At 43.9% G+C, this 19700-nt stretch overlaps 1 protein-coding gene and 1 long non-coding RNA gene across 3 annotated transcripts in view; one reads left to right on the forward strand and one right to left on the reverse strand.

Annotated features, from left to right (window-relative positions):
- Positions 1–10300, reverse strand: part of ZNRF2 (zinc and ring finger 2) — a 62236-nt gene extending 51936 nt beyond the window's left edge. For both annotated transcript variants that reach the window (XR_011139710.1, XM_068935576.1), the window contains exon 1: positions 9456–10300. Coding sequence is in view for 1 of the 2 variants with exons in the window: in XM_068935576.1 (XP_068791677.1) it covers positions 9456–10188 (733 nt within the window). In the remaining variant the exon portion in view is untranslated. The remainder of the gene's footprint in view (positions 1–9455) is intronic.
- Positions 10301–10431: 131 nt separating this feature from the next.
- LOC104152512 (uncharacterized) lies at positions 10432–15882 on the forward strand. The gene is made up of 3 exons (XR_011139711.1): positions 10432–10666; positions 12037–12153; positions 14784–15882. It is a non-coding gene; the product is annotated as an uncharacterized lncRNA (long non-coding RNA).
- Positions 15883–19700: the final 3818 nt, after the last annotated feature.

Below are 19700 nucleotides of genomic sequence, written 5' to 3' on the forward strand. Positions count from 1 at the left end.
GCAAACAATAATCAAAGAGTAATATAGTTTGGTACTTAAGAAGCCGAGTAACGCCAGTACACTTGCCATCTAAAAGCCTAAATGTTAGGGCAAATGAATTAGATATTCAAAGGGTACTTTTTTGATAGCATGCAGCCATTTCACATGTGTGAATTTCATGCTATTTTCATTCTCACACTGGTCCAGTGGATTGTTTCCCTTCAATGTGCAACAGCTTTTGTGAGAGCAGAGTATGGCTTTTATTGCTTTACAGATGGAAAAGCACGCTAAAAATATGAAAATGGTTGAACAATTATTTTTGTTATTTTGGAACTGTAATTTATTTCTAGATTCTTACAGTTTTCACAAAAAGTGTTGCTATTTTAACTCAGACAATTTACATGCATTTAGTACTATTGCCAATATAAAAATTAATCAAGTATCTAAACACATTGATTTGACTATCTCTAATAACTATATCCTCATGTAAACACACAGATAGGAAAAAAAAAACACCCAACAAATCAGTCCTAACTGGCTATTAAGTTTGTAAAATCATAATGCTGAAAAATTAAAAAGCTATAGAAAAAAGTTGCATAGGCAACCTTATGTTTGGTAACTTCATACCTAATGTTGTATCATCATCTTTGATGACACTTCTTCCAGCTCTACTCTGAAGATGAATCATGGTTATCCAGTGTAAAAGACAGTAGGAGACCTGAGTCACTTGTTGCACATGCTTAATGTGCTTTCCAGTATCTGGAATATAGACACGTGATCTTAAACCCATTCTTTCCAAAGAACAGCAAAACACCCAAGAAAGTAGATAGCAAATCCTCAAGTCTGGCATCTTAGGCCTCTTCAGTCATCCTTGCTGATGCAAGGAAAAAAAAGAAGAAAAACCAGCCTCATGGTGAAAGCAGTTATGTGACCATGAAGAATCGCATTCTACCATCGCCACTGATCTTTATTCTCCAGAGATTGTCCACTGTTTTCTCTGTGGAATTTACTTATTTACTGATGGATGTTCTGCTCCATCTGGCAGGGCCACAGTGTTTTCTCACAGCAGGCAGGACTCCTCCCCACACTGGAGCTTCAATCCCTGTTCACACTCAAGAATCAAGTAAGAGTGATGTTTTTCAGTCCACAAGGAGTAGAAGTCATGATAGGCGCAGGATGTTAGGATTCAATGGCAGCATGCCTTCCAGGGCACTGCACAAGATCCTTGGCAGAGAGACAGTTTATACTGAAAGTTTTTGGAAAGATCATCATCAAATTGATCCAGATTTCATTATAAAAGAAAATATTTTAAGATTCTCAGAATTCCATCTGCCTGTTCTGAAAGTCTGCAGAAAATGCTTCCAGGCAGACCTTTCTTTTGCTGCACATGAAAACCTTTACCAGGTTTAAATCCCCTTAATGAAAGCCACATCTCTTGCTGTACACTATGACACAGTTTCTATTTTAGCAGTATTAAAAAAAAAAAAAAAACCTACATTTAGGTTACACTCAACACAATTCAGCAAGAATCTGTCCTTCAGTTTTATGTCGAATTCAATCCTCTAAGACAGATGCACTCATGTTTTAATGAGACATGGATGTCTCCTCTTTTCCCATTGAGCATTTGTAACTTAGTGTGGTAACTATTTAATTCCACTTAATATGGTAACTACCTTAACCATATTTCAACTCAAGCAAATCTATACACACCTATTCTGCAGAAAAAACTTCCAGGAGTATTGTCAGTAAGGCACAGGATAGCCTTTATCCATGTTCACACAATGTGCTAGTACTAACAAAAGAAAGAATATCATTTACTAGCATTGATACTGCTTCAGATGCTAAACTAACCTCCGATATCTAAATTTATAAAATTGTAATGAAATCACAATATAAAGTAATTTGATATAGAGACTAATAATGATAGGCTGTCTAGGAAGAGTTTTGGAATACTATTAGTTTTAAAAGTCATTTATAAGTCAAGTGTTGTTAAATAATTGCTTTATATAAACAATATCTCATATGTAAAACCAAATAAATTGTTACACTTTTTCTTGCCACTATTCTTAGGTGAATGTGTTACATGTTACTAGAAGACATGTAAAGTGCACGCCAGATGAGAACTCTGTATTTATAGCACACTAAGTCAGTCAGCAAACAGAGTCTACTAAAAATATCAACAATGGTATGCAGCACACCCACTCTTTGGGGACTATTCAGTCTATGGTGGTCTGGTTTTTAGACATAGCAAAGCTAGAAAGAAGAAAACACCCAGGCAGGTCAATCCCTAAAGAACCCTAAGAGTAACAGAGCTAAATCTCATGGAAGCCTGTATTCTGTTTGGCAGGCAGGCAAACATCCCAAGCCCTCCAAGATTTGCCTGTGTGCTTCCCGATCTCTCCAGGTTGATTCTGTGCAATTTCCAGGCAGGGAACAGAAGCGTGTGCTGAGTGAGACTGAGAGTAAGCCTCATACTTACCACTGCTTGCCTTCCCGTTTTTGCAAGCATCAGGAATTCAAAGCTTGTTAAACAATAGGCACTGGAGAGCTCTGGATGACACCAAGACATCCTCATGAAAGTCATTATGATTATTTACAGAGGAAAGACCGCCTCGGGAACTTAGGCCCTGCTTTTGGAAATAGCTAACATGGACACTTGCAATAAGGGCAGACAGCAAAAACAATTTCCTCTATACTTACATAGTACTGTTGCGGTAGCTCAGGTAACCATGGATATTGCAGAACTGTTTTCTTTTGATCTATAAGATGCACATCTTTAAGGATGCTCCTAAATAAAAACCCTTGAGTACAACCATCAAAGGCTTCTCACTCCTTTTCACAGATTAAACATCTGCAAGAACAACCTGTGCCACTACCAGAGTAAAAGAACACTCTCTGTAGAAATTAATATAGGTCTGTCCTAAAAGCAATTAAACCCTTAATGAGAAGCAGGCACATTGCAAAAACTGTTGAAAAATCACATAAATTTGGTTCACGCATCTGCAAGTTGCTAGGAAAACCTACTAAAAACCTCCATCACTTTGTAACACTATTCAAAACCTAGAAGCTTCATGCAAGGCTAAGATAATAGACCAAGAACATTTACATGGTGAAGTTTTCCATAAACTGCTGACAAGAACAGGAGAGGAGAACTTACCCAAAGGGATAGGTAGGCAGTGGGTTTTTTTAAAAGTAGGGTTGAATTTCTAGCAGTGATGAAAGGCTTTCTTTATAAGACAAAGAAGTGACTTGAAAAGTTGTTGGAGGCTAGCTTGCAACTGTGTGAGAACACAAGGAGAGATACGCAGTCAGAGAATCAGAGCTGGATGAGGTATTCGCAAGAAGTTAAAGAGGAAGGCCTTGTTTGGACTGGCACTCTAAAGGCTCAAACAGGTATTATCACTGCCTCCATAGCCAAAAAAGACATTTATACATGCCATTATAATTAAGCTTTTCTTCTCTTCAGACCATAACTATTTGCATTTTTCCCCTAAATGCACTACTGTCCCTTTTGTTATTTGGCTTTCCTAACCCCTTTGCTTTTATCAGGCAGGAGGAGGAGAGGTAAAAGAAGCCCTTCTAAGATCCTCTGTCACCTGCCTCAAGCTTTACTCTGGTGCCATCAGCCTCTGTCACCAGAGCCCAGGCTCCCTCTTCATCTGAGGGGAACAGCACACGGCTCCCAGGGACTTGGCTAGCGTCACTGGAAGTGCCAAACCGTTCTCTCCTTATTTTTTTTAGCTTGTTTGTCCAAGCACATTAAGACTAAGATTATACTCCTGATTGAACCAGTGGGGTTTTGAGGATGGGTATGGGTTTGGGGTTTTTTGTTTGGTTGGTTGGGTTTTTTGCTTCTTTTTCTTGTCTCCCATCCACTCGTTTGGAGCGTTTATGTCTTTGCTGCCAGTCAGGAACTGCATACTGCCCGCTATATGCGGGAACAACAGAAGAGCTCACTATATACAAGAGCAGTGAGACCCTGAAGAGGAATCAGGCTCCTCAAACTCATTTGTCAGAACAGTTCTTCCGAAACTCCTTATCAGATGATTTATCCTTGAAATGCTGTCCTAGCACACTGGAGTTTTTAATCTGTATTTGGGTAATGTGATGCTAATACACAGTGTATCCACAGTGACTGTTAAAGTGATTCTTCTCTTTCACCTTGCAGTCAACTCACACAGGTACAACTAAAGACACCCTAAGGCACTCGTCTATCTCCCCCTCCAATCTGTGGTTGCTGCCAAGGTAGGTATATGTGCACAAACATGTTAGCACTTCTCTCCACTTCCAAACTGGTCTCCATTTTAACCTTCTTCCACAACCAGCAGAATTCAGCCAATCTCTCGCTGCTACTGCTCACATTTTTCCAAAGCAGAGGAACGTGGATACAGTTGTGTTGCGCACACGGTTGGCTGCAGCCAACTGAATATAAATGAACCAAAAATACCAAAGTACAGACAGACCCTTAGTTCTCACTACTCTGCATCTTGGAACACTTACGAGCAGCAACAGTGAAACTGCCTGAAAACTGTGTTCATAATCATAAATAACCGTGTTATTGTAGCTCTAATTGTCCAAGGCAGGCAAGATTCGTAAGGAGAAGCAATAGCTTTTATTAGACTAAATCCTTACTATCTTTCATCATTCTCAATGGTTAGGAAATAATTTAGAAAAGTTTGGCTTGTACTGAAGATTCAATGATGTCTTCAAGCATCAAGAAAACCTTCCAACTGACAGGAGAAGGTATGTCAAGCTGTACCAAGGCATACAGCATGAAACTGCAGCAGCAAGCTTCACTGCTTCCAACACTATTCCCATGCACACAAATACTTGGGGCATCCCAGTAGTCTCATTGCAAAGCATACTTCCCAATCCCTTTCCAAGTCAGAGGGCAAAGATCTCAGAGTTACCAACTTTGGCTGCCAGAACAGGAGCAGCATTGACTCTGAAGCCTTTAGGAGTGTCACATTCAGCATTTCGTGAAGCAACAACACTTGGTGACATTGCGAGAAGGGCAAGGAAGTGACCAAAAGATCCCCCACAAACACAAAAAAAGGAAAGTGGGCGGAAGATGAAGAGAATCTTAAGAGCGTATTCAGACGGACCATAGAACTAAACAGATCAGATGGGAAACAACACAAAATGTGGCTTCCTATGCAGCAGTCTGACAGATCCCTAAAAATCTACCTTTCTGAGACTTCACAGCATTCTCCCAATGACATTTGCTTCCCACAATCCAACAAATAACTCAAGCTACAACCTGAGGCTTTCATGAACTTTCTTCTATAGAACAGAGAATTCATTCACCACTTCTACTACCTATTATTACAAACAAATGCTACTACCTACACAGGTTCTATCCATTCAGCCTTACGCACATTCAGTGGCTGGCAATAAATCCTGCATTGTAAGGAACTTTGCAGAAAAAGTCAAATGAATTCTATCATTACTCAGTTCCAGAGGAACGTAACGAACTTCTTTCCCCTGGTAAAGTTGCACGTAAGCAACTTAACTGCCGAATTATTACACCAAGACTTGAAAGTAGGCCTGAAACCTGTCAATAGTCATAGCTGACAATACTATATATTTAAAATCTGTAGATACAGACAGTATATAAAATGTTATACAGCTGTATATACTATACAAAATCTCAGATTGTGCTATTTGTAAATTCTCTGCTGAATCAACTTGAATAAAGAACTGAAGAAGAAAATAAATTTAAAAATATATTAAACATTTTCTGCTATCGACAGTTTGATTTTTACATAACTTTTCCTCAACGACTTTTAAAGATAAAACTGCTTTTATGGGCTTTATTCCTGTCTTACAACAACATTCCCATGAAGAGATTTCAATCTGAACACCAGTAGGGTATTTCTACTAGGTGCTTTCAGCGAGAATTTTCCCCACTGCAGCCACAAGATCAGCTCCAGAAATACGATCACATGCATAAAGTGGGTTTTAAGTTGTTGTCAACATTTTAAATGACAGAAATAACACACCAGCATTACCCAAAGCACAGAAAATTCTGAAAAACTGTTTTATTTCTATAGCTAGGCCAGCTGCAGCAGTAAAGGAATATTACTGGCAAAAACAGATAGGCTATATTGTAACTACAACAGTAACTTTGCTACAGCAGAAGATAGGGACTGTCCATGCAAAAATACGTACTGACTAAAAAAGACAATGCAAAAATGAAACCAACTGTGGACCTCAAGGCCAACTCATTTAGAAGCTGTTCTTAATATAAGGTAAGAGTATTTATTTTGGGGTGAGAAGAGAGGGCAAGTCCCATTCATTGAGGAACAGAATTAGAAACTCCTGCCCAAAATTCCTGACTCAGTCTTATCACATCGAAGGAAGCTGGAATTCAGCTCAGTTGTGCTGCAAGAAACTGCCTGAACATCACGGACAGGTTTCGACTCTACTGCTGGGACGGCCATAAGATTTTACGGAATTTGGGCCTCCTTCCGCCTAATGCTCCAGACTACTCCAGGAACGCTCACAGCAAAGTTAAACATGTACATATAGGTTTTGTCAGACCAAGGCCTCAATTTGTCAGTGAACTGAATTCTCTCTCTGAGATCAGACGTAAGGATACATAGCAACATTTTTTCAATTTCACTTTGATGGTAAAGGTGCACAAGGCTAAATTTGGACAGGACCATTAGATCCTCATAAACAGAAAAGTCTGTTGATACTATGATTCCTATTAAAGGAATACAACAATTAACTGATCATACTTTCCAGTATGTTAACATATAATAACGTTAAATTTTTTACGTTATAGTCTAAATGACATATTAATAAGCATTCTAAGGATTGAAATATGTGACAGAGTTAATATTTATGCATTACTTCAGTATGCAAAGCTGCTCAGTAAAAGTGACAGAGTGTAATTCACTAATGGCAAATTAATTTCAGTAAACTAAAAAATGCAACACCTGTGTGTCACCGTGATGAAACCAATATGTCTAAAAATATATATGGTTTAAGATTCAGTTCAGTGTATGAAAATAAAAAAAAAAAAACTTTCATTTAACTGCTACGCTAATTCTCAAAATTAATTTCAGTAGCTTTCAATACAAAAAGAAACAATTAACTTAATTTGCAGGTTACAAAACAAGGGATTGTACTTCAAGCACGCTCATAACACATAAGATGAACGCCAGATACCAAACCTAGACAAGCTTGAGCAGGTTACCATCAGGATAAGAACGCTCCTTCAAGTTATTTGTCATCATAGTAAGTGCTACTGATTTATGATCTTCAGCAGGTCTGCTCGTTCCAATCATCTTGTTATTATGAGGAATCAAGAAAACACAAAGCGCACAACTATACATTTAGATCCCCACATTCAATGTGATAGAGAGTTATATATCACAAAATATTTAAATAGCAAAAAGGATTAATGCATCAAGCAAGGCCTTCCTCATAAATATTGCAGTACTAGTGTTAAACAATCGTTCATCTCAATCAGAAATGGTATGATTTTTAGAACAAAAAAGCAAGTAGATTCATGATCATCTTGTGATTGCATAAAGACAGTGCATTTTGAAAGCTACTACGTAAAACCCTTACATAGGAAATCCCATATTTATTAGTCAATAGGTAAAGAGAGAGTATTATTGCACCAGGAAAACCAATAAACTTTTCATCATTTCAGTCCGTATTCTTTTTAATATTCCAATTTGAAAGATTCTCAAAAGACAAAGTACACTACAGAACTGATAGATTACCACCTGACATAGTAAAGTCTGATCGAGTTCAGAGTCGTTTTGAAGAGATCTTACTGCAGCTGAATAAACAGTTTCCTAGATTATTGCTCCTCATCCCTGGCACTGCACCTACATTTAATCCAGTTCCCCTTCACAACAAGGCAGGTTGCAACACGACGTTTACACAGGGAGCGGGGAAAAAAAGTGTTACCTTTGAGCAGCAACAGGCTACATTATTTAATGATTCCCTTGCGCTTAGTATGAACTGCACAATTCTCACCGCTATGGCATCCTTTCATCACTAACAGAAACACATGCACTTTCTTCCCCCACAAGCTACCGTGACAGTATAGCAAGTATCCTTGATTCAAAGCACTACTATTCAGCAGCTCGGCACTAGGAAAACAACTATGTTTTCTTTCTTAAGGGCAAGCACTCCTTTATCAAGACAGGGTTTGACAGCCTTCTGTTATGTTCAACCACAGCACTGGGAGGAGACAGTTTTAGATCTAGGAAAGAACAGATAGGCTGTCTTCAGCTTAACGTATGGCACCAAGAACGTATGGCACCAAGCACGGCATGTGACAGAAACCTCAAGCAGCACATGAGGGTCAGGTTGAAGAGAGTCTTGCTCTCGCTACAAACTGTTTGCATCACAGAAAACTCAGTCTTCTGCAAATAACGTTTATGAAGGGATTAACTGGAATACAGAAACATAGGAATTTTACATAAGCCTCCCCTTTCCCCCAAATAAAGCTTTTTTGGAAGTTAGTTAGTATTTGGCCAAGTTATAACGCTTATACGTTCGAGTTTGCGAGAGCAGGAAGCCACTGAAGAGGTCGCATTGCACCTTCATATTTGTCTTATAAGAACAATGACCTTTAGAATAAGCAACGCTGAAGCAGTCAGCAATTTATAGGTAGCTCTTTAACCTTAAGGTAAAGGACACAGTCAGTAAAACGCAAATCCTATACCCGCACTATTCATCTAAATATCACTGGTAAGACAAAACTTATGAGGACTCGCTCCACGTTTGACATGCCTCGTAAAGGGCCTTTGCTTCTCGGTTAATTCAGAGCTTCGCTTAACTTCCTTTTTTCCTCTTGCCTCGAGGAAGCATGTGGCCATCTTCAGGACCACACGGTCCTGTTTCTGCAAAGACTTTTTCAGAGGCATGGCCAGCTACCCAGCTATTCTCGTCTCTTAAGGGGGAAAATAAACAAACTTACTTTAACTTCTGTTTTGCAGAACTGAGAACCCGAGGGCTTAGAAACAGGAACAACCAGCAGCCGCATATTAATCAGTATCTAAAGAGGGCTTTCGGTCCGATTTTAAAACAAACGGCAGAGACACATGATCCAATTAAATTCTAATTATGTAAGTAGCAGGCAAGAGTATTTACACAGGCACCGATTACAGCTGTTAAAGTCTAAAGTCGGCGGCCAGGCAGGCTCTCTGCTTCCTCGCAGCCGCCCCAGACCGCACCGCCGCCGGTCTCGTTTCATTTTCAGCTCCCCCGGTCGCAGCTCTCCGGACGAGCCAGGACGAGGAGGCGCCGGCCCGAAACCCCCGTGGGAGCAGCGCGCCCGCTCCGGGCGGCCACCAGCCTGCAGCAGCCGCGGCGGGGCCGCCGCTTTCCCCGAAGTGATGATTCACGACCCGTCCCCCCGGTGCCGCCGCCTCCCAAGCAGCGGCAACAGCAGCCCAAACCCTCGTGCTGACCCCCCCCCCCCCCGTCCCGCCGGGGGGCCCCTTTACCTCCGAACAGGTGCGGCGAGAGGTGAGCGGGCAGCGAGCCGATCACCAGCCGGGGCCCGCCGCCGCCGCCCCCCGCCGGCCGCTCCCGGCCGCCCTCCTCCGGGGTGCTGTTGACCGAGTCCTGCGAGCCGTAGGGGCCGCTGCTGTGAGGGATGTTGAAGGCGGACTGCGCGGTCCGGGCCCCGGCGGCGGTGGCCCCCATGAGGGATCTGCTGCGGGGTGCCAGCCCCGCGGCGGCACCCCCCGCCGCCGCCGCCGCCGCCGCCGCTCCTCCTGCCGCCGCCGAGCCGCCGGGAGCGGCGTGAGACGCCGCGGCCGCCAGGTGCGTGTATCGCCCGCCAGCGCCGGCCGAGCGCCCGCCGGTCCCGTTAGCGCCGCCGCCGCCGCTGGAGGAAGGTAAATCCCCGCCCGAGTACGCCCGGGTGCGGCCGTTGGCGGCGGCCGGGCCGCTCTGCTTCGCGCCCATGGTCCCGCCGCCGCCGCCGCCTGGCGCTGCCCGGTGCCCTTCGCCGCCGCGGCGCCTGGGGGCGGCGGGAGTCCGGCCCCGGCGGGGGCGATCCGAGGCGAGGGTCGCGCCGGGCGAAGGGAAAGGGCGCGCTGTAGGGCGGGAGGGGGGGAAGGAAACGGGTCGCTCGGTGGGGTCGGTTTCGAGAAGGGAGAAGCCGCCCGCCGCGATCCGGCTCAGCTCGCCGCCCCGGCGCGGCCGCTGCTCGCCGGTCTGGGGCGCCACCATGAGCCGCTCGGGACGGTGCTGGCTCCCGCTGCGCGGCGGCTCGGCCCCGGCGCTGCTGCTGCTGCCGCTGCTGTGGCCGCCGCGGCCGCCGCCGCCATCCTCCTCCTCCTCCCTCCTCCTCCTCCGCGGAGCTGCGTGGGGGGCAGCGGCGGCAGCGGCGCCGCCGAGGCCGCTCGCCCGCCCGCGGCGCGCCGTGCCCGTGCCCGGGGAGGCGGGAGGGGGCGGTCGCCGCGGCGCAGCCGCTCCTCTACCGTGTCGCCATAATGGGGGCGGCACCCGCGCACGGCACGGGGAGCGGTCACGGCGGCGGCAGCCGCCACCACCACCGCCGCCGGTGCCTCTCCTTGCTGCCTGCCCGGGGAGCTACCGGCCCCGAAACACGGGCCGGCCCTGCCTTTCCCCCCCGCCTCGGCCCGCCGCGGGGCGGAGAGGTGGCGCCCCCGGCTCTCTCCACACGCAAGGTGCGGCGCGGTGCCAGGTAGGGGTCGGGTCAGGAGGGGGGATCCGCTGCGAGGGTCAGGGATGGGTGGGGGGGGCGGTATAAAAAGCGGTCTCGGAAGGTTTCTGTAGAGCTGAGGAGGCTCCGTGCCGTGTCCTAGGGCACGGGGAGTGGCGGCGGCGGCGGCGAGGCCAGGCTGCCTCCCACCTTCTCCTCAGGTAGCCGGGAAAGAGGCGTTCAAGTCCCCCAAACTGAGCTGCCCTCGTTCCTCCCCAAGCGCGTTCCCTCCGCTCGGACGGGGGGTTTCTGGAAGCTCCTGGCACGGAGGGGGGGGGGGTGAAGCGAGCGCCTGTCTGGGGAGGGGGGTCCGGGGAGAGGGGGGGGGAGCCGCCCCGGCCGCAGGAGCGCCCGCCAGCTCCGCCGTAACGACACCTTGGGGTGTCGGAGGGACGGCGCCCGGCGGACTCCGGCTCTCCGGCGGTGAAGGTTGGCAGCCCGCCAACCGCCACCAACAAACAGCCAACCGCCTGCGGGAGAAGGAGAGCTGGTGCTGGCGTCCGGCGAGGCCGGCCGGGCGCGCGCCGCGGCCGTTGGCGGCGGCCGTTGGCGGCGGCTCCCCCGGGGCAGCCTTCAGCCTCGCTTCAGGTGACTTCCAGCGGAACGAGAGCAGCAACGGGCAGGTCAGCGGAGAGCGTAGACGGAGCCAACGAGTGAGAGGCGTTGCCAAAACGTGCCGCTTTAGCATAAAAATTAGGCAGCCGAAGTGGCAGCGTGTGTCCTCCTGATAAGTTGTTTCACAGCCCGCTGCTGCAGTTGTAATGAAGCGTACAGATGCCGTGCGTCTCCTTCCTCAGAATTTGCAAGGAAGAGTCGCTTTTCTTACCCGATCCCCAACCGCTTGCGCGGCGTGGCCGTGTCCCGGCACGCTCGGAGCGTGGCGAGGCCGTCGCGCTGTGACCTGGCCGGCTTCGCCACACGCGCACCGAGGCGTTGCCAAAGCGTGGGTCTCTGCGAGGCCTCCCCTCCGCCAGGCTCGATTTGCAAGGGTGGTCAGCCTAAGAGCTGGTTGCACTAGTCAGGGACTTCCCCAGGTAGGGGAATTTTAACCCAGGCAGTTTGCTTCGGGTCTCAGTTCTTGTGGCATCGCTGGAAAGGTGGGGGAGAAGCTACAAAAGAAGAAAAATCTCCTGCTAGATCTTTGGTTCTTAGGCAATGCAGGAAAATCCTGGAGTCTCTGGCCTCTCATTCACAGGAGACTCCCATTGTTATTGATGGGAGCTTTACGCAAACGAGGACTGACTAACAGCCAAAAGTTCTGGCCCTGTGAATTATGCCCATGTGGCATAATGAGGCTCAATTTGCTCATGCCATATTGAATGAAGACATAAGATTATTTTATTCTTTAACAGGAAGTGATATGATTGAATATCTTCTTAGACCTTGAAAGAATATGAGCACGATTCCTACAATCAATCATCCAAAAAAACCTGTTTGTTTTTATGGATCGTTGCCTGCTCTGAAGTAAGGTACGTCACTGGGAAGTAATTCTATACGTCATCTCGGGACTCTGTCGTTCTGCCGAAGGATTCCAGCAAACTATATCCGTGCCTGTGTCCCAATGGCATAGTACCCAAGTTATTTTACAATTCCTATAATAAAATATATCAAAACTTCAATTTATGTACAAACTATTTACTTCAGTGTTGGCAGCTGTAATAGAGAGATGTGAATAGGTGCAAAGGCCTCCCACTTTCCCCTTCTTTGCCCATTTCTATTACAACTTCATGGAGTCCTTTTCTGTCATCAGTGCAGCCCAGTTTGATTTGCAAGAATAAGTATCATAGCTTCGGATGGCGGAAGAGGTTAGCAGCCCTAACTATTCCTTCCCACACGTGTTTCATGGCTGACTGAGCCACTCTGTGAATAATCTGATGAACCACCTTCTTTACAGGATGCTGCTGTGGAGTGATGTGTTTCAGTAAGAGGCAGCAGTGATTCCACAGCTGTCTCGTGAACAGCTTGGTCTTTTGTGTGCTGCGTGCTGGGCAGACAGCTGGGGTCGATAATCTGCCGTCCCAAGCTATGCCATCCCCATTTGTGAATCATAGGCCACAGTTGGTGCTAGTTATGGTGTAGATATCCTAAGGTGGATCGAGCATGGACACTTTATAGCTCGATTTTCTGAGGAAAAATAAAGCAATTATGCTGTCTGCCTGCTCTACCACTAGTTACTTTTAAACCCCTTGGGCAGCTTCAGCCACATGCGTCAAGGATACTAACAGTACAGAAAATAAGCAGTTATGTACAAGATAGAGCTCCTATTAATGCTCACACAGGAGGAAAAGCTACAGTAGGAATTCATTTCTTAATAGATTCCAAGAATCCACATAGGCAAAGGATGTTGCAAACATGACTCATAATTTCTGCTGCTCACAGAATGATTGCTGCATGTTCAGCCCTATGAGAGCAGGTTTAGAGGACAGTGTCCTAAGAGTTTTATGGAGTTTTTAAAATTTCCACTACTGAGCATTAGTGGAGCTGGTCAGCTGCTAGAATAAACAATAGAAGTATTTTGAACCTAAGACATTGCTACAGAGCACCAACAGTACGTTTTGTAATTTCTCCATAGTGAGTCTAAGAGTTGAGCAGTCATTAATATAGATTATACTCAGCTGTGAATAATATTTTATTCAATTTAGAATTAAATGATAAAGGTCTATGAAAAAAACGCTTAAGATATCCAAACAGTTAATCACTGTTACAATCAGAACATTACCTCCAACAGCACGGAATGAGCCATATTTCATAGAAAGTCAGTCAGTCACAGAAAAGAAGTATGTCACAGCAGCCTTCGTTCCTGTCCCCTTTGCAGAGAGAGAGAGTGGATATTCCGGGGAGATGTGCTTTTTTTTTTTGGCTTTTTTTTTGTTTTGCATGTAGAACATCTAATTATAATATTTGCAAGTCTCTCACTGTCAAGATGTGTAAATCTAAACAGGACATGTATCTCAAAAACACCTGCATCGTCAGAAGAGCAATTTGACATGCTTCTGAGCCAACTTTGTCCCTTCTTTTACTCCCAGGCCCTCTCATAAATAGTTGAATAGAAATTTTTCAATGTATGGAAATTTGCTCTGTTAGCAAATGGTACAGTTAGGTTTTCAAACTAACATTTTTTTGGACAAATATATGTCTATTAGCAATAAGACTTGTAGATGCAAGTGCCTGGCACTATATCTTCTACCCATTTGTTCATTAATACACTCCAGAAATAGTTTGCATAAAAATTTCAATTTCATGCCCAGCATAGAAAATAACCAGTGACAAGAGGAAACAGTGCAGAGAGAAAGTAGAACATCTTGCTGCTGACCAAATTTCCACTGATCTCTAGAGCTCAGTGGAAAGTACATAGTTATATAAACAAAATTAACTTCTCTAGGCCTGCATGGATGAGTGCTGTTACTGCTCTTGCAGAAACATATTTAAGGAATCTTATTTAAATAAGCCCCAAACAGGAACTTACCTTGTCCAGAAGAGCCAAAGAAACTGGTTTAGACAGGCAGAATATACTTGCTGTTCTTTGTTATCAACTGCATACCTCCACCTTAGTTCTGGCTGCGGTACCTTGTCTATCAGCAAGTGAAAATAAGAAACTTTTCTTGTCCAGTTTCTTTGAAAATACTGTTGGTGGCAGCTGTGCCCTAAAGCATACAAAATTAGCTATAAACACATAACATTGCACTTCTTGGAAAACGTGTGCAGATAAACAGAACAGGGGAGCTGATTTTGCTAAACAGTGACCTGTGCAGAGAAGTCATTCTCCTCCTCCTCCCCTTCTTTCCTGGCTTTTATGGTGAGACTAAAACAAGGTTTCAGGCAAGGTTTCATTTCTGGTTAAAGCATCTGACCTTGAACTAATAAAGCCAGCCAGAGGTTTACATTCTGTTCACATTTCTAAAGGAGAAAGATTTAAAAACAGCAACCAACACTCATAACATACAGCTTAATTTTAAAATAGCTTATAAGGGCTCTTAGTAGAGTTTGGGCAGCTAGATTTTTCTGATCAGATACCAAATTAGAGGTGCAGGTTGTAGTTGGAAAAGATGTAGCATTACTGCAGTGATTTTTTTTTTTTTTGCCTTTTTGTGTATTTCAGATGTTTAAAATAAATAGCACTGCAAAACACCTCTGCCCAGCTACTGAAAACAGGGACTTTTGAAGTGTTGGGTGCTCAAGGAGGAAAGCAACGCAAAACAATGTTATCCCTCTAAAATAAGATGTGTAAAATATACGTGCCTTGCATATCTGTAGCTAGATTAAGCCATCAGGCTGGCCAAACTGTGTTAAGATATATTTGTATCTGTAAGCTAAAAGAAAAAGGTCCCATATTATCCCTGGCAATATGACTATGAATGATATATAAGCACATTGTACGGGTCTTTTTTAGACATCTTTTGTTATTGGTGCATCTCCAGCTAGTAACTGATATTTCAGGAAGTGTGAAAGACTTTATAATCCAGTATCTGAAATTTACATTTGCACTGAATATCTCTTTGCACACTTTGGCTTTAATCTTACTAAGATTTATGCATATGCTTATACTGATGCAGTGAAAACAGTCCTACAATATGCTGTGATCGCTCCTCACGGAATAAAAATGTTAAGCAGCTCTGCGTGTCTTGTCAGGTTTAGGTCCTAAACTTATTCTGGAAATGTGTGGTTACTGATGCTTTTAGTTTAAGAAAGTTTATCCTTGTTTTGTAAAAATTCTGTTAAAACCGATATATCTTTTGTCTGAAGTTTATGCTTTTATAAAGTTTCTGTCACACTGTAAACAATTTGCAGTGTTTTAGATACCAGACCTGTCCATACAGAAAACTGGTGTTCACAGGAAAGACAACATAGTCTTAAAAATAAAGTGACATTTTGAGTTGACTTCTTGATTAGCTTCTTTGCACAGGAAGAAATACTTTGAAATGACTTATGTGAAGAAATGGCTATTTTTGCTGTGCATTCCATTGCGAAGGTCTATCAGGTAGTACTGTAAGAAATATACTTTAGTGTAACAATTGTAATTGAAATTATTATGGTGAGTATATTTTCCTAAGCTATTTTACATTCAGAGCTGTTTTATTGTAACTACTGAGTACCTTAGTAGGTAACCAGACACAAATGCCACTCTCATGAATTTGCCATTTTAGTAGATAATTACTACAGTGTTGTTACTGATTCTTTAATAAACCACATTTAATTTACTTGTTTAGTGTTCTTTTCTGTTCCTACCTTTGCATTCGGCCTCCCCCTGTGTAACTTTCTTTCCTGACCTTTCATATGTCTATAGTCCATCTCCCCTGTACAATCTTTCTTCAGAAACTACTGTGCAGACCACTATTATGCACTCAAGGAATAGCAGAAGACAAATAGTAGCTTAGACACTGGCTTGATCTGCACTAAAGACATTTGAACCAATTCGTCAATGAAGACACATAATACATGTTTCTTTGGGCAAGGTCTCATACACAGATCTGTGTGTATGGGACTACGGGGGTAGACTAGCTGACCTGTAAAAGTCCCATCCAGCTGATTTTTCTGTTTCTGAGATTTCTAAAAAGAGTAGGTGGAGGACAAACTAACAGAGGGGAAGTATGTTTACTCTCTCTTGTTTTCAGATCTCAGATATCAGCACCCTGCAATGCCAACTGAATGTGGATTTGGGAGTTGGGGGAGGACTGTTGATCAGGGCAACTCCCTTTACTTCTGCAGAAGAAGATAATGATAGTCTTTCCTTAATCACATTGTTTCGTCTTGCAATTCAGAGTGCTAGACCATGGATCCCTTATGCACCTTGAGAGGCAGCTGGCTTTAAGAGAGAGCCCTATCTGAACAATTCATGATAGTTAATAAAGAAAGCACTTGAGGTCTGGAGCAGTGAATATTACTCAGGTAAATCAGCCTTCAGAAACTGGCTGCAGACAAGCTCTTTTACAAGATATATCTTTCATTAGCAGCACTAATTACTTGAATGCTAGACATCTATAGTAAGAGGTGAGTAAACGGCTTTACAGAAACAGTAACAAACTGAAATATGTAGGAATGACAGCAGGTGGTAGAGCATGTGACATCAGATTTGCCAAGTACAATTTGTATTCTCTCAGGTTCTACTTTATCTGCCAAACATTACCTTAACTCATCTTCTCTGAATCCAGCAGAAAAAAATTACTTTTCCCTAATTTTTCCAAAGTATTTGTTAATATTTTCAAGCAGTATTTATAGCCTCCTACCTACAGTCTGCTACTGATAAGCCTAATAATTAGAAATGAAAACATAGTAGGTAGCTACTCATATGGCTTTTAATCACAGCTGCTCGGGCAGCCACCCATATGTTACAGTGACTTCTTGCAACAGAAGTCAAAGGGGCACTAACAACCTTAAAGTATAACAAAAGGAAGATGTATGCATTAGGGCTATTCTTTATTAACTAGTGCATAGTGAAGAATACAAAAGCATGTAACTGGATTTTCCTGAAGGCCTAGATCGTGTCTGGAGCTAAACTGAGTCAAGAGGAATGTCAGAGAGCTCAGATTCACGTTCTCTCCCAAAAGCGTGTTTTCTGTCTAGGCTTCTGTGCATTTTACCTCAGGCATGGGGATAAAAAATGTAAAAGGCTCCATCTGTTGCATTGGCTCTGATCCACTTGACAGAGGACAGAAACCGTGGAAGTAAGAGGTGAGAAAACAGCACTGTAAATCCTCTTCCTCCTCTCCCTGCTCTGTCCTTCCCTAGTATTTAGTTCCCTAGGGGTAGGAGGAGTAGTCTCTTGTAGGTTGCTGCTTACAAAATAAATGGGGTTGGGGTGCTTCATGCATCTTCTTCAGCCCTCCCATAGCAGCACAGGGACCACTCACAATTTAGACTAGGAGGTTGAAATTTCTTAAAGAAATAAAATGTTTTCCAAGAGTCAGAGAAAACAAAGGAGTCATTTTACCACTTAACCCAGCGTTTATTTCCTGGTTGGTTACTCTGCCACAAGCTGGTTTCAGTTCAGTTTTCAGAAAATGCTAGGCAAATAATAAATCAGGTTCAAGTTGGAACATTCCTTGCAATAGAGAGTTGTAGCAAGACAATGAAATGTCTCTCTAGACAATGGGACTGCGTGCACCCTATCTCATCAGTAGAGTCTCATCGAGGTGAGTTACAGGATTAACAGCTTCTTCAGAACACCTGTGCAACACTACCTTAGCAGGTCACAACTTATCAAGATGATTCAGAATCTCTTGTTTTTCTCTATCAATCTCTTAAACCAAGCTTTTCCTCCAGAGTTATGGTAGCTTCTCTTTAACGCAACTGTGATATGATACACAAAGTGAACAGGCCCTCTTTTCAGCTGTATTAATCCAAATCAAGGACATGATACAGTTTTATTCCATTTGGCGGTTGCACAGTAAACAAAAGATCAGTTTTGTAGGAAGCACATCATGAGGCTGGAGAGACATGGTTTCATTCTGGATGACCGCTCTTTCCTCTCGTGAAAGGAAAAACACAGAGTACTCTGGTATCATGAGTCCACACTGACATCTAGTGATGAAAAAATTACAGTAGCCAGTGAGGAAACAACAAAAAGGGTGGCTGACAGGAACGAAAATCTAAAAAATATGGCAAATGAAGGCTCAGAGCATCCCTCCCGCTTTATAAAAGGAACTGACAGTTTGTGGATCTCTCCAGTGGCAAGGACTTGTGGCCCCATGAACTTGGGTTCTGTGGAGGCATCCTTTGGAGAATGAATGGCACAGGGTTTGGCAGTCAGACACGGAGTGCAACAATCACTGTCTGCCTGTGCAGAAGGACACAAAGAATCGAGACAAAACAGTTGTTAATTATTTTGTTTGTTAGGTACTGCTCCATGGGGGGCTTGATCAGAGGCAGCATAACTAATAGACTTCTGCTGCCAATGGCCCGGTAATCTTGATTTCATAAACTGAGATTTCACAGAGATGAAACGTTACCTTCCAATCCGAGGGGACAATTCCCTGGTAAATCAAAAAGATTTTCTCCCTCTGTAAGCTTTTTCCAGAGAAATGGATCATTTGTTTAGTAGAGGCTTTTAGTTTCAATGTTCTCTTATCTCCCATTTTGATATAAAACAGTCTCATCATTTTTCTATACAAAAAAAAAATTCTTAATATTTTACCATGCCTTTAAAAGCAGATAAAGACTGAAAAACAAAATATTTGTGATTGCTCATTGTAATTTCTGTATCTTCTAGGGTGAAGTAAAAAGTAATAATAATGTACAGAATAATGAGTATTTTTCACTGTCTTGACTGCCAGCACACTTCCTTTGCTGTCACCAAGGAAAATGTAAGATTAAAACCGTGTGCTCTGTGCGCTTCAGAAGTGATATATGCGTGTCAGTGTTCTATAAATCATCAAAGGAGGAGAGCAGAAGGACAGATCCAAAGCCACTGAGATCAATGGACTTTTTTTCCATTGAATCCCATGAGCCTTGGATGAAGTCCCAGGGGAATGTCAGAGCTCTGCCAGCCTCACTGAGAAACTGTAGTCCAAATGCTGGCATGCTGCTTGGCAAGTCGCAACAGTCAGGTTAAGCAGAGGGTGGCAGATGTATCCTCCAAATAGGGAATCCTGTTGTTCGCAAGCAGCATTTCACAGCGGGACTCAGCACAGGATACTTCCGGTTTCTCTGCATGGAGGCAAAGCAGGTGCTAACCTACCAGCCATAGCTGCATGTGATGACTAGTCTGGTGGCCAGACTTCTTTCTCCAGAAGCCCTCTAGTGTGCACTGGAGCACATTGGCCAACTGCTGCCTCACAACAGCTCTTACCTCCTCTTCTTTCACTGTGCAGCAAGCAGCAAACAGCAGGATTTAGCCATTAGAGAAAGCCTCACAAGGAAGTGTGGCTCTCATCATGCCAGTCATACCCTTCCTGCCCTTATAGTTTGAAAGCCCTAGTATAGCAATATAATTTCTTCTTCTAATGCTTTCAGTTCTGTATTTTTCTGAGTAATAAGCATACAGAAATAAGCATATTAGCACATCTAGGCTGTATTTTTT

Source organism: Struthio camelus, chromosome 2, assembly GCF_040807025.1.
Source record: "Struthio camelus isolate bStrCam1 chromosome 2, bStrCam1.hap1, whole genome shotgun sequence".
In the NCBI taxonomy this organism is placed as follows: domain Eukaryota; kingdom Metazoa; phylum Chordata; class Aves; order Struthioniformes; family Struthionidae; genus Struthio; species Struthio camelus.